The 13,767-nt window shown below is 48.1% G+C and overlaps 1 protein-coding gene across 2 annotated transcripts in view; it reads right to left on the bottom strand.

The window, feature by feature from the left end:
• The window catches only part of CREB3L2 (cAMP responsive element binding protein 3 like 2), an 82,923-nt gene extending 75,763 nt beyond the window's left edge, over nt 1-7,160 (bottom strand). Inside the window, exon 1 of one of the 2 annotated variants that reach the window (XM_054828724.1) lies at nt 6,778-7,160. In XM_054828724.1, coding sequence (XP_054684699.1) covers nt 6,778-6,885 — 108 coding nt within the window. In that variant the 5' untranslated portion in view covers nt 6,886-7,160. The remainder of the gene's footprint in view (nt 1-6,777) is intronic. The other variant, XM_054828714.1, reaches the window with a different exon arrangement.
• Between the last annotated feature and the right edge of the window lie 6,607 nt (nt 7,161-13,767).

Here is a 13,767-nt window from a genome sequence, read left to right as displayed (position 1 = left end):
CTCAGAGGCACTTTGGTAGCTGAGGCAGAGAGAGAAAACAAGCCCACAGTGACAGAGACCACACAGCTCTTTGGAGAGATGAGTAGCTGGCAAGATGCAGCAGGAGCCAGGTGCCTCAGCCCTTACTCAGAGCCCCGGGTGGGTCTTCAGCCCCTGCAGGAGCAGGGCCACGGGAGCCGCGCCGCTGACCAGGTGCCCGCTCACAAGGCGGGCATCCCCCTGCTCCTGCCGCAACAAAGCTGAGCACATCCACCGTAGCTTAGCTCTGCAAAGAAGCCTATTAAGGGAAGCATACAAACCCCCCCAGCCCAGGGGCACCACCTCGTGTCACCACTGCACCGTACTGCTGTGCGCAGTGGCTCCTAAGGCGCTGAAACAATTTTATTCTGCAATAGTTACCTCCCTCCCACATCTGTCAGATGGCTTGGACATAAAGTGGCTTTGGCAGGTGATGGTATAGGTGACAACCACACAGCAAGAAGCAGAGTTAAGGTAAGAGATTGCCAGAGCTGGCAGTACATTGGTCAAAGGCCTATTTGCTTTATTTTTATATTTATTTTATACTTGTCTTTATTTGTCATAGCTAGCACAAAGACGATCTGATCTCAGAGCATACGAGAAAAAGTATGAAGGCAAACTTGCGGGGGAGGAGAAATACAGCATATATTCACTGCTGCAGCTGAAGTCAGTGCACCAGAAAGCAAGAGGGACACAAAAATATCAAATCAAACTGTACATCCACAGCTGGAATCTGCAGCTAGCCAGATCAGCCTCCTCCACAGACACAGAAAATCCTAAAAAGTGAGACTGCTTTAGCAAAAAAACGGTCACCCCCTCCCTCAGGGTAGCAGAAACTTACTTGACGACCAGCTATGAAAGACCCCAAAGAAGGAACTTTTTACAGTGTGAACAAAGACCTGCAAGGACCACAGGCTCCCCCCATCCCTGCAGATAAATTCAACAACTCCAGACACAGGAAAACCCTGTCTGGTAACACCGTGAATGAAATTGCTTTACTCCAGCTATCGTGCATGACCTGCTCCATGCTTAACGACAACTGGCCTTCCAAAGTAAGGAAACATTTACAGAGGACACTGCAGATCAGTCACATCTATCAGGGGCAAAAAAAAAAAAGTATTTTTGTACGTTAAATGCTGGCTCATTCTTATCTACCATACTCCGAAGTCAGTCCCAGGACAGACTAACATTTTTTCCAGCTCCCGTCCTCACTGCAGATCAAGCACTTCACTAAGCAGTTACAGCCAGTCCAAATGAAACCACCCGGCAACTCAATACCCTCATTTTTCTAATTTTAACTGTCAGAAAATGTAAGGGTAAAGTTTCAAAGTATCACACTCGTGTTTATCTCAGCTTTTAGAGGAACTGTAGATCATTTAGACCCATTACAAGTACCTGACATGTCCCTTGGCAAACAGGAGTGGTTTTCTTATTTAAATTTGGAAGGAAAAAGAGGGAAGGGGAAGGGAATGGCTTTCAGTGCAAGGCACTGAATACAACTAGGTCTGCTGTTCAGCAGTTCACACAGTGATTTTTTTTTCAAAAAATACGGAAAAGCATTCTCAAAATTTAACACTACTGCTTTGTACAAAGTCTGTATACAGCTATTTAAAAATCTCACTTTCATATTCCCCCTCTTTACTGGAGGATTTTGGCAAAATCCTTAAAAGTATTGATTTTACAAATATTTCACCTTAAGTTAGACATCTGGTCCTCCATATGCAGGTGTATAGAAAAGAAAGAATGAGAGATTTCAGCTTTCTTGTTAACTGGCAACAGGCCAAACCCCACTTTCAAATAAATCAAGCGCACATACACCCCCCCCCAAAAAAAAAAAATGGAACAAACTATATTAACACCAGATTTTACAGAGGGCTACATGCAGCCACCACAAAATAAGATGCAGCGAGCTCCACATCCATACATGCTGTGGTAACTGCAACTTTAATTAAATACACACAGACTGTAAAAATCAAGCACTGTCATTCATTTAAATGAACTATTACCACTGCAATATCCCAAAAACCAGAGGCAATCCCCGGCAGCTTGTTTAGAGGCAGCATTTCTGCAGAAGTCATCAGAGCACAAAGTAACAGCCACATTCATTTTTGTGGCAGAGGAAATGAGTCATAGCAAGCTCCCGGTGAGGTTCAGAGGCTTGTAATAAGCAATTTTTATCTGAGGAAAGAAGGCCGGCTCAAAGTTTCCCCAGGTTGTCCTAGGTGACAACCCTGAACTCTGGCATCACTGAACACTAACCTTCAGGGGTGGATCACTTTGGTTTTGCTCTCGCAGGGAGACAGCAATTTGGCAGCCAAGGCCTGGGTCGCCTCCTCTGCTCATGTCAACCTACACTGCACCCATATTCCAGGGTTGAGCTGCCCACAGCATCACCAGCGACATGGCAACAGGCTTGCTGAGCTCAAACGCCGCTCAGACAATGGCATCAGCAATGTGATATTTGAGGCATTTCAGTATTTTCATATGAGCTTCAAGTTCAATAATCAGGCTCTTTAAAGAACAAACAATTTGGGCTACTTAGCATTTGAAGTATCTTCCAGTTAACTACTCATCATTAAGACACTCAAGACAGTGTCCTAATTTTAGTTCTAAATATTTATCTAGCTGCTGCCTCCTCATACCTGTACAGCAGGTGCAGTTCTACATCTGCCATGCCAATATCAGTCATACTTACATTCAGCTGCATTTTGCCACCATCTGGAAGCAGCAGTCAGCAGCTAATGTGTTAAAATAACCATGAAAATGGGAGGGGAGGGTGGCGGAAAGAGACTGCCTCCTCAGTATTAAATAAGGAGTTTTTAAATGTCAAAGGCTCATAAGAACCATCTGCCTTTCAGCTGCCATCCAGCAATGGGACAGGTAGTTGGCATTTCACAGCGCATTTGTCAACAGACTTCTCCATCTGCATCAGATCTGGCATTTGTCACTGAAGACGCCATCCCAGCTGGGCCACGTACAACCGCGGATCAACTCCAACGGAGACCCACGGCCACAAGCAGAGCTCTCCCGCGTGTTACAGGATGTAAGAGCAGTGGCACAAAGGTGAAGAGTTTGCGACCTGGCCATACTTCTGCTCCGTTTGGGTGGGGGCAGGCTTTGCACTTCCTTTCTGCTCAAATGCCAAGAAAAAGCATATAATAATAATACCTTGCACAATGCCAGCATACAGTATTACCGACACACACTCATAACAAGCTACAGGGCATATGAAGATTATACGCAGACACATCACATATGCCATGAACACATCTCTGGAAAACCTTTCAGCCATTTCTTAGACGGGAAACTAATCCGCTCTAGAAAAATAACCACTATAAAGCTCTCTGGCATCCAGGTAATTACTATAAGCAGTAAAAACTTTAACAAGCCACCTCAAGGACTGCTGCCTGCCAATGCCAGAGCTGAGCTCCTCAAGGTCCCACTTTCTCCCAGCACAGCCGATGACATCACCGACAGCACCTGAGCAAGCTCCTCATGCTGCTTCAGGCAGTGGTGAAGTCATCAGCTGTGAAAGAGAAATGTAAATCCCTGGGGGGGCTGGATTTCAGTCCTGGTAATTAAGGCAGGGTGGAACAGTTTAAAATAGAGGTCAAGTTTTTGAGTGTATGCATACTTTCACACTTGTCTACTAGCTTCAAATCAACCAGACCCAACAACAGCCTTTGTGGTCATAAAAAGGTTAAAATTTAACTTAAAAATACACAAAAGGCAGCTGGCACAGAATTCTCATCCTCTCCTGCCTGCACACACAGATCCAGCTGCTGAAGGACACAGATCCTTCTTCCTGCTTATGAGCTCTCCCCTCAATCATCATCCTCGTCGTCATTGTCTCCCCCCTGCCCCTCACCAGCCCAGCTCACGCTCCCAGGGCTGCGTGACCATCCCAGGCACCTTTGCTAAGGCCACTCAGAAGTTTTCCTGAACTCAGACTTGCACATCCAGCTACGGGACACCTCAGGAGTGTGCAAAGAGCAGAAGATGCCATAGGGCGTGTGTTCCTCAGCCTTGAGGATGACAGCACAGGTGGTGGGCACTCACACAGAGTGTCGGAGGGTCTCCTCATCACCTCAGTCTTTTCAGAAACACCCTGCAATAAGTTTACAAACACAGCAAAGCCAGCTGAGTCAAATCAGTCCTCCCCTATGGAAAGCATAAGCCAGGAGAACAGATGTTTCATCCAGAGGATTTTGTTTGCTTGTTTTGTTTTCAAAAATGATTCTATGAAGCTTTGGCCAGATGTAAATGGAGAACTTGTGTTTCATGATATCAAGCACAGTATTTGCCTCCACACAGCAGGATGCACTTTGCAAAAGAAAAAATTCAACACACAGAAACATGTGGCTTTCCCCCCTCTTCTCCCCAGAGAATGATAATTTCAGAAAACTTCCCTTTTTTTTTCCTTTAAGAGATCCTAATATACCACTACACTCGCTTTATCAATAGCATTTTGTTGCTTTTATTTTTTACTGATAGTTTCTTTTGGAAGAATTCAAAAAATAACAAAAAAGATAAACTGATTTCAAACTTTTTATTTGATTTTAAGGTGGTCTAAAGTCTTAAACTTCTAAAACATGCAAACAAACAAAACTCCACACAAACAAATCAGAATGTTTTGGTAGAATGGTAGAATGTTATTCCCAAAGAGGGGGTCACAGCCCAAGGTTTTGCAGATCCAGCTATGCATTGCCTTTTGCAAAACACACATCATCGTAGCAGTTGAAACTTAAAATCCCCAATAAAATTTGAAAACAGCAGAGGGAAAAGCACCACATTACTACCTACCAGACAGCCAGGATGTTTTGTTTGTCAAGTTACAATTAAAACCAAGTCCCAGGCTCCTTGAAACGGGGCAGAAAACACACATATCTGGGTCACTACAGCCACAAGCTCTAGCCCAAGCACAAGGGCACTTGAGAATATGAGAAAACAAAAGTTAAGAGTGGCAACTCCATTCTCATCACAAGGATCCAAACAAAGTAGGAGGAAGTATCCCAGCACAACTATAAAATCCTAGCGGGAGCATTCTCTGAAGAACCTCTCGTTTCATTCACAATGTTCCTCTTGTTAAAGAAAAAGACCGTGTCTTGTTAAAGAAAAAAAACACAAGAAAACAGCTGTTTTAAGGAAGAGCTTTCCATTGTTAAGTGTTTCTGCTGGCTCGTTAAAAAAAAACGAGCCACTATAACATATGATCACTTTTCCCCGGATCTACCAGAAGATACACATTGCGCAAGAAGGCCCAATAATTTTCAGAGACAAAGAAGCCAAACAATGTTTAAAGACAGTCAGGCGTGCAGCAGGCTTGCTTCCTGCCAAAATGAGGTTTGGAGCTTGTGACGGACACGATCTCGGATCAGTAAGGCCACTGCCTACCGCACACAACAAATAAGATTTTCCTTGTTTGCCTTTCAAGACTAACACCAAGATCTCCACACAGCACCAGCACGCTGCCTCGCCGCATGTCGTGCTGTGGCATCACCACTGCTCCCACAAGAAGCGGTTGGTCCCCCTCTGAGGGGGGACTGCACTCGCACATCACTCTCCGAGGTGCAAGAAAGAAACACAGAGCACCCACTGGCATCTGCCAAGCCACTCTGCTACGTCCTAGTTACCACCACCATGTTAAACGGGGTCTCCGTTCGAGCACGTGCTCATCAACTACACCGTGCTTTGCACAAACAGTAGACTAGAGAAGTCTTCCGTTCACGCTGTCCCAAAGTGGTCCAGCTCACTTCCACCTAGGATTGGCACCTACACAGCTTTATGAAGTTGTATCTCTATGCAGATTAATAAACAACAGAGCAGAAATAAGATGCATTTCCTTGGGATTGTCCTAAATATGCATTTTGCACAAACAAAAACATGGGGATTACAGTCAAAATTAAAAAATCATCATCAAAGCTTCATGTGCTGGCCCTCAAAGCCACTCCAGCAAGGATTTCAGCAACATCTTTAAACGACTGCTCATAGCATGCCTACGGGACAGCCAACTTTTCTGACACCACACAACGGCCAACGACCAGGCTCGGAGTGCGGGGGAAAGCGAGCCGCTCGGTTCATGACGTCTGTCCCCGGCTGCTAGGACAAACCTGGACCTTCTGTCATTTCCTTCCTGCGCTGGGGCAGACCGGGGAGTGGGACGGGGCCGAGGGAGGCGTTTTGGAGGAGAAGATGTGGCTGGCGACTCTTGAGGGGACCCCCGGGAGAAGCTGGCAGCGCTGAGGGGGAAGAGGGAGCCCGGCCGGGAGGAGGGCTGCCCGCGCTGAGGAAGCGGCGAGGCCCCGGCTGGGCTCCCGGCCTGCGCGGGGGGGGGGCGGGCAGAGGGGCGCGGGACCCCGACTGCCAGGAGCCGCCAACGGCTGCGCCCGGCCGCCGAGGGGAGGAAGTTGTGACGGGGCGAGCCACGGCCCTAACGCCTGCCCGGGGGCACCTCACTCCCCCGGGGGGAGCCAGGCCCGGTGAGACGGGAGTCCCCGGAGAGGCGGCGGGCGCGCACCTGTTGGCCGAAGGCCTACGGCCTCGGCTCCTCTACCCGCCTGGCACCGACCCCGCGCCCGCTGGGACACCCCTGCCCCTTGGGGAGGCCGAGGGCGCCAGGCACGACCCTTGCCACGGCCCCCCGAAACGCGGCCGCCCACCGGGGGCGTCTCGGCCATCCCACTCCCGCCCTCCCGGGGGCTCCGGCCGGGCACTGGCCCCCAGGAGCCCCCTCACGGCTGCGCCCCCGCCGCTCCTCACCGTTTGGCACAGCAGGGTGTCAGGGTCGGCGGGCTCGCACAGCTCGCTCAGCTTGCGGTCCCAGTGCAGCAGCGGCGGCTGCTCCCCGCCGCTCTCGCACACCTCCATGGCGGCCGCAAGCAACGGGGCACCCCCGCCGGCCGATCCACCACACCCCTGCCTGCCCCCTGCCCACCCGCGGCGGCCGGCTCACGCCGCGCCGCTCGCTCCCATGGGCCGCGGAGCCGCTCGGCTTCCGCTCTCCGCCCCGCTACCGGGCCCGGCAACGCGCTGAGGCTGAGGCCACGTCCCCGCCGCCACCGCCGGGACTGTGCGGGCACTGGGGCGGGCGGGTCACCCCCGCCAGCTGCGCGCCGCGCCCCCACCGCCTCGCGGCCTCGCCGCGCCCCGCCCCCGCCTGGCTACGCCCCCGCCGCCGAGGCCACCAATCGGGGACGAGGAGCGCGGCCGGCCGGCGGACCGCGCCCCAATCGGCGCTCGGCCCCCGCACGACTCCAGCTGTGGAATGTGGGCGGGGACTCCCCCGGCGCGTCACGGCGGGGAGGAGTAAGACCCCCGCGTCCCGCGCGGCCAATGGAGCGCCGAGGACGCCGGGAGTGACGGGCGCGCCAGCCAACGCAGCAGCGACAAGACTGCAGCCGCCGCGCGTCGGCCCGCCCCCGCCGCGTCGGGTGTGTGAGGGCGGGGGGGCTGCGGGCCGGGGCGGCAGCCGGGAATCGGCCGGGCGCGCAGCGGCGCCTGCCGGCCCGGGCAGCTGCCCGCCGCAGAGCCGCCTGCCGGGAGGGCACCGCGGGGGCTCCCGGGGATGGTGCGATCCCAGCCGGACCCTCCCCTGGTGCCCGCGGCCCCTTCCCCCAGCGGTTTGGCTGGGTCCTCCAGCATCCCCGCCGCGGTGCCCGGCCCCCCGCCACGGTCACCGCACGGGGCTGAGGCAGATCAAGGGGTTCCCTGCCCGCGGGAGCGGCGGTGGGAGGCGGAGGAGACCGGCCGTGCTTCAGTCAGAAGGGGAGCGGCAGGGGGAACCGGCCGGGGCAGCCCCCAGCCCCTCACCCCCGGCGCCGCTGGTTCAAATGCAGTTCAGCGGGGTTGCGGGTTGAAGTTACCGGTCACCTGGTGTTGCGATTTAGTTAAAAAGGAAGCATAAAAATTGGAAAACGCTCATGATTTGACGTGACCGAGCACAGCTTACCTGCTTATTAAAGCCGCGTCAGAAGGTACCTTGTAAAAAAGCAGCTGCTTTCGATAAACTGCACTTTAAAACTCTGTGCAGCCGAGACATTCACAGCAAGGAGCGCTCTGATGGTTGATACCATTCCCGGAGCGCTCATCAACCAGCAATAAAAATAATCCCAGTCAATGGGAAATTCTGATATTTTAAGACTTGCTTTCATGCCAAGCCTGGGACAATGCTGACATTTCATTATTCTTTAAAAATGAAAGATGCCAAATCTTTACAATTCGAGAGACTGGGCATTCTTCAGTGCTTTCATTTCAGTTCCTGGAACTCAATCAAGGCATTGCGCTGTAGGTCAGTTCAACGCTAATTGGCATTTCCACGCTGCATTGTGCATGAATCGCAACTGGATTTCCTGATAAGTTTTCTCTCTCTTCTGCGGGTCAGATGTCCCATTTAGACTTCATCTCTTGTGGCACACCACTTTCATTCTCTCACAGAGCATCAGCTTGTGCAGTGTGAGCAATACAGCCCTCGCTAAGGAGAGCCTAGACTAGCCCTCCAAGGAAACAGTCGTAAGGGCTTCCCATCACCCATTGTGCCCATTAGGCACAATAGCAACAAGGAAAAACAATGGTGACTTTTGGGGGGTTGACCCTTTAAGATTTATTAATCTTTTTGACTTGATAAAAAAATAAATTAAAAAGCATAACAAAAGCTATATTGTTTGGTGAAGAATATGAAAGGAAAATCCCTAACTGCCCCAACCAAAGATCTCCTGCAAAGATGAGTTACTTTAAGTTTTTGTGAAACAAGTCAGTCCAGTATATGCCCTCAGCAGCACAGAAAACATCTAAAGCCAAATTACTAGTGCCTGAATAGCCACCTACCACTTTGGCAAGCCCGACCAGAGGTACAAACAGCTTGTGCCCTGGCACTGTCAGGCACTGTTGTCAAAGCAATTACATTGTGCCAGTCCGGAGATGCAGATCAAGAAACTTGTAAAGGTCAGTTCCTTGTCCAGAAACCTCCATGTTTTCATTGGATGTATTCTTACTTTCAAAGCTTTTGTGGCTTTGTGATAATCCATTTAACAAAAGGCTCTCCATCACTCTGTTGGCTGACATTAGATCCTTCTAAAATTACTGCTGTGACTAGAGAATTTCTTTGGACTGGGGCACTAAATTAATGTTTTGCCCGTGTGAGAAGCCTAAAGGGAGAGCCGTGTTTGCCTCGCAAGACAAGCTAAAAGCCACCTTAAAAGAAGAAAGAAGGTGCTGACTGCGCAACAGCAACTTCATTTGCTGCATGTGCTGGGGATGAGGGCCTCATAAGGACTGATATTTGACCAAGGGTACTGGACTGAACTTTCTCTTCCTAGCACATTTCTCAGGAAGAAATACTTATTTAGGAAACAAGTTGCACAGTGTGTACTTCTGTCACGCCCCTTGGGTAAAGTGCTGACAGGAAATCAGGCACCCTGGGTAAGCAGAGCGCTGCTTTTCCCAATGGTTTCCACTCTTCCTGCATCACATAAAAACATCCCTCTCCCCTCTGCACTTCCCCAGCACTCTGCTGTAACGTTGGCACCGAGGCACAGCTGCTGCTGCGGTACACACTGCTGCTGAGAACTCATAAGATCTTTGGCTGCTGAAATATTTTGATACACAGAGACTATCCACTTCTGGAGCTATTCACTAATACAAAATATTGTTGAGGGATATTAGTCGTTTAATGTAAATAAGTAGGTTTTAATTAGAATAAATTACTTAGGAATATAATAGAGTGTGATTTGTGCTGTTTGCTTAGCTTTACTTAGCATGAGTGGCTAGAATTGCCAAAGCCTTTAGGCCGTGATACAGTTATTTTTCTCAGTAATTTTCCTAGTAGTTTTCCTAACAGCCAGTACAGTACTGTGTTTAGTCTTTTAGTATGGGAAAGTATTTTGATATCACACTAATGTCTCAGTAGTGTTTTTCCCAAGTCTGGGACTCTTCAGTTCTCCATGTTCCACCAGCAAGGGCAGGTGCACAAGGAGTATAAACCAGAAGATAAGGAGGCTCCAACCTTTGGGGAAAACTGCGGAAACTGCAAGTCAACAAGATAAGAGCCTGCCTGGACACAGAAGAAGAATCCAATTAGATGTTAGAAGACCCCAGATCAAAAATCATCATTGAACTAAAGGACTCATGGACAGCGCGTGAAGGGCACGTGAGGGGCGGGTGTATGGCACCCAAGGGTGTAATTGCCCTGGGATTTCTTTGTTCTGGGTCCCTCTCTTTGGAGGCGCCCAGTCCAGGCTGATCCTGCTGCTGCACCTTTCAATTAAATTATTTTACAAAATCCAACACCTGAGACTCTGCTGCAGGAAACCTAGGGTCGAGCCTGAAGAGGGAGGAAACGCGCCCAAGAATAAGTGTGTGTGTGTGTGCGCGCACGACACCATGAATGGTATGTGAATGCTCGGGCAGCAGCTCCTCCTTTAACAACGTGATATCGGTAACAAGTAATTAGACATTGGTAACTGGGCACCCTGTTCCTGCCATATTATTAAAATTAGTGTTCAGGGCTACATCTCATTTTTGAGCTTCAATGTTCTTAAAACGACTCCCAGAGACTCTGTAAGGAAATATGACCAACTGACCCTCCATGGGGGCAGCGAACAGCATATAGACCACACCAAAGTTTTTGTGCTGCAGCACCAGTTATTCTTGGGAAAAGAAATCTGTATTAACAAATTTCTGCTAAAAATAGGCAGCATGTACAGGGCACCAAGAAGGAAGAGGCAAATGTGGAGGAAATTAATACCTTCCAGAGAATATTAATTACTGAGTGTCCTAAGACAACACATGGGATAGCAGTCTAACGTGTCACACATTGCTGCTCACAAACTGACACTGCACCAGAAATCAAGCACTGTGGAAAGCACCACAAAACTAGCAAGAACATTATACAGACACAACTATCCTCCTAACTTTTTCCTGTATTGCCTGAAGGATTTTAAGTTGTAGATTTCAATAGTTACTAGCATGCTGAAAATCAAGGCTGTTTTTCTGTTTCGTATCTTTCCTTTTAGAGCAGCTTTAGTAGTATTTTTAAGTTCCAACTCATCTAAATCTGAGAGCATTTTAGTTTCCCCTTTTGTGTAAGACCATTTCCTCACCACAGACTTCTGAACTGGGTTGAACGAACTCTCCAGCACAGAGGGACAGTGCAAAAATTGACTGACAGTCTACAAGATAAAAAGGTGGAGGGTTATTGTCTGCAGAGACAGGGCTGAGGGGAGGAGGTGAGCTCAGCTTTCTTTTACTGAGCATTCTGTCACCTTTCTGCAAGGAGCAGAAAACCCACGCAGAAAAAACATATAGAAAACCCACACAGAAAACCAAACTAGCTAAGAAAGAGGAGGCTGTTAAGGTAGAGCTCCAAACAACCATCACTTACTTTAAAAATCAAAGCAAAAAGCTAGCAATAATACAAGCTCAGTAAGTCACAAGCCTGGCAAAGGAAAGGTGCTCTCTTTTCCTTGCAGATCCAGGTTACAGAAGCCACAACTCCTGCGACCGCATCATTACTCAGTTCTCAATCAGGTCAGTTGCACAAAGGCTCATTAAATATTTACAGGTGACATTTTTCTGACTTTTGACAACCAGGATCAAGATAACCATCCGTTTTCTACAGCCATTCTGTTCAAATAAGTTTGAAAAGTCAACCAGCAAGAAAAAAGCAAATAGCAACAGAGCCTACAGGATAACAATTGCTAGGTTTTTGACCAACTACAAATGAAAAAATCTTACCCCTTGAAAGCCAAAGAAAATGGCCATAGTTAGAGAAGGTTTCTTCAACAAACTTAGCACCACTTACAGAGTACAGGGCACAAACTTCAGGACTAAGAACACAAAGAATGACCAAGTGATTAATTTCTAATCACAGCAGTTGCTGGAGGTTGTTCTGAAATGGCAAAGTATGGTAATGAGCTTATGTGTTATCTGGGACGTAAAGCAAGAAGCAGAAGAAAGAAATCTCACACACACTAACATGCATTTCTCACAAGAGGATGTCTCTGTAGAAACCCCATGAACGTTGATTTCTTTGTGTGTCATATGCAAAGACATTACTTGCACTACCCAGTACCTGCTACCGCACTAACAAAGCAAATTTCTTGTGTAAATGAAATCCAAATCACACTGCTGTGTGGAGGAGCTCAGCATCACTGAGATAAAACAGCCACCAAGCCTTAGTTTCTATGTACAGACACGCTCAACTACTTGGTGAAAAGGCTTCCACCCCAGAAATTTTAGAGTTAAAAACAGAAGGTGTGCTTGAGAATAGTGAAGTTTTCTTCCCACAATCCTGGCACGACATTCCTTTTCTGACATGTACACTCATGAAAGAAGTGGGATCGCCAGTACTGGAGACAGCCTACTACTAAAACCACATAACTGGTACACTGACAGAAACACAAGTTCCCTTCACCAGAATACTCCTACCTCCTGTACTCAGGGACTTCTCAAAGCACTAATTCAGCTTTCTTGACTTGCAGTTCACGGCCTGGCCTTTTACCAGGCTCCCACAGGCTCTGTGGGTCTTCACAGCAGAGCTGGGACAGGGCTCAAACACCTACCCCTGCTTTGTGCAGAGCACCGCACAGTCACCAGGATGCAAGTCTTTTGGCTAGGGTAGAACCCAGCCAGGCACCTGCTGATAACAAGCTCTAGTAATTCTGTACCACTCAAAGCCCTCAGTCATTCTTAATTCAGCCTGTTACTCTGTCCGCAGAAATTATGAGACATGAAACAGAAGAGGCTTCAGCCAAAGAAATCAAGTCCCACTTCGCTGAAACAGCCCTCTCATTACCCTCTGCCTTACGTGGGGTTGGAGGAATTGTGTCTGTGTTTCCAAATACAGGTCATGCGTCAATTAAAGTTAAAAATGTTCTTCGCTGTGTGACACAGGCACAATGCCCGGGGTCTTCCTGAAACCAGAGCACTACAGCCACAAAAACAAGCACAGAAGAAAAGGGTTTCCTACACCTTACACCAGCCTGACAGAAATAACTGAGTGGCATTGAGCCACACTGCAGACCAGAACAGCTGTCTCAGGGCTGTTAAGAAATACTCCAAATACTTGGTTAAAATGCTTTGTCATTTTAAGAAATCATCTCTATTTTTTATCTCTTCCAATCTATCTCCATAAATACATAAAATAAATTCCTTGTTAAGGTCAAACACTTCTAAATGTCTAGGTTGATGCAAGCAGTCAGGGTTTGCCTAATCCAGTTTACACAAGAGGTTAACGCAGACAAGGAAAAGCTGAATGCCATTTACCAAGGGACAGCGTGGAATAACACTCATTGCCTTGTTATAAACAGGGTATCACTGTATTTAACTCAGTAAATACCACTTCCATTCTTTAAGATTTCCTCACAGAACAAGGACCTGGCCATTAAAACCCCCCAACCGAGATGCTGTAGGAATGCTGATTTTACACCTGATTTTCTCATAACCAAAATTACTTAGTTATAGATTAACTTTGGCCCAGAGCAGCAAAGCAGATGTAAGAAGTGAACGCACAACATACATCTGCCACTGGTTACTTTTGCTGTAACTACGTATATTGCTAATGCAGAATCGTTTGTGAAAATCTACCCTAATGCAAAACTGCGATGAAGACTCAAGATACTGCACCGCTTTTCAATCTGTTCTCAAAGTAGGTATGTGTTGTATTTATAGCAGGTCAATCTTTAAAAGTGTACTAGCAACTTTAAATACAACAACTGGAAAAGCAAGAAGAGTTGAAGTTCTTGAGCAAATATT

Source organism: Grus americana, chromosome 1 (genome assembly GCF_028858705.1).
Source record: "Grus americana isolate bGruAme1 chromosome 1, bGruAme1.mat, whole genome shotgun sequence".
Lineage (NCBI taxonomy): Eukaryota > Metazoa > Chordata > Aves > Gruiformes > Gruidae > Grus > Grus americana.
The sequence above is the reverse complement of the archived record's forward strand: the minus strand, read 5'-3'. Positions and strand labels throughout refer to the sequence as shown.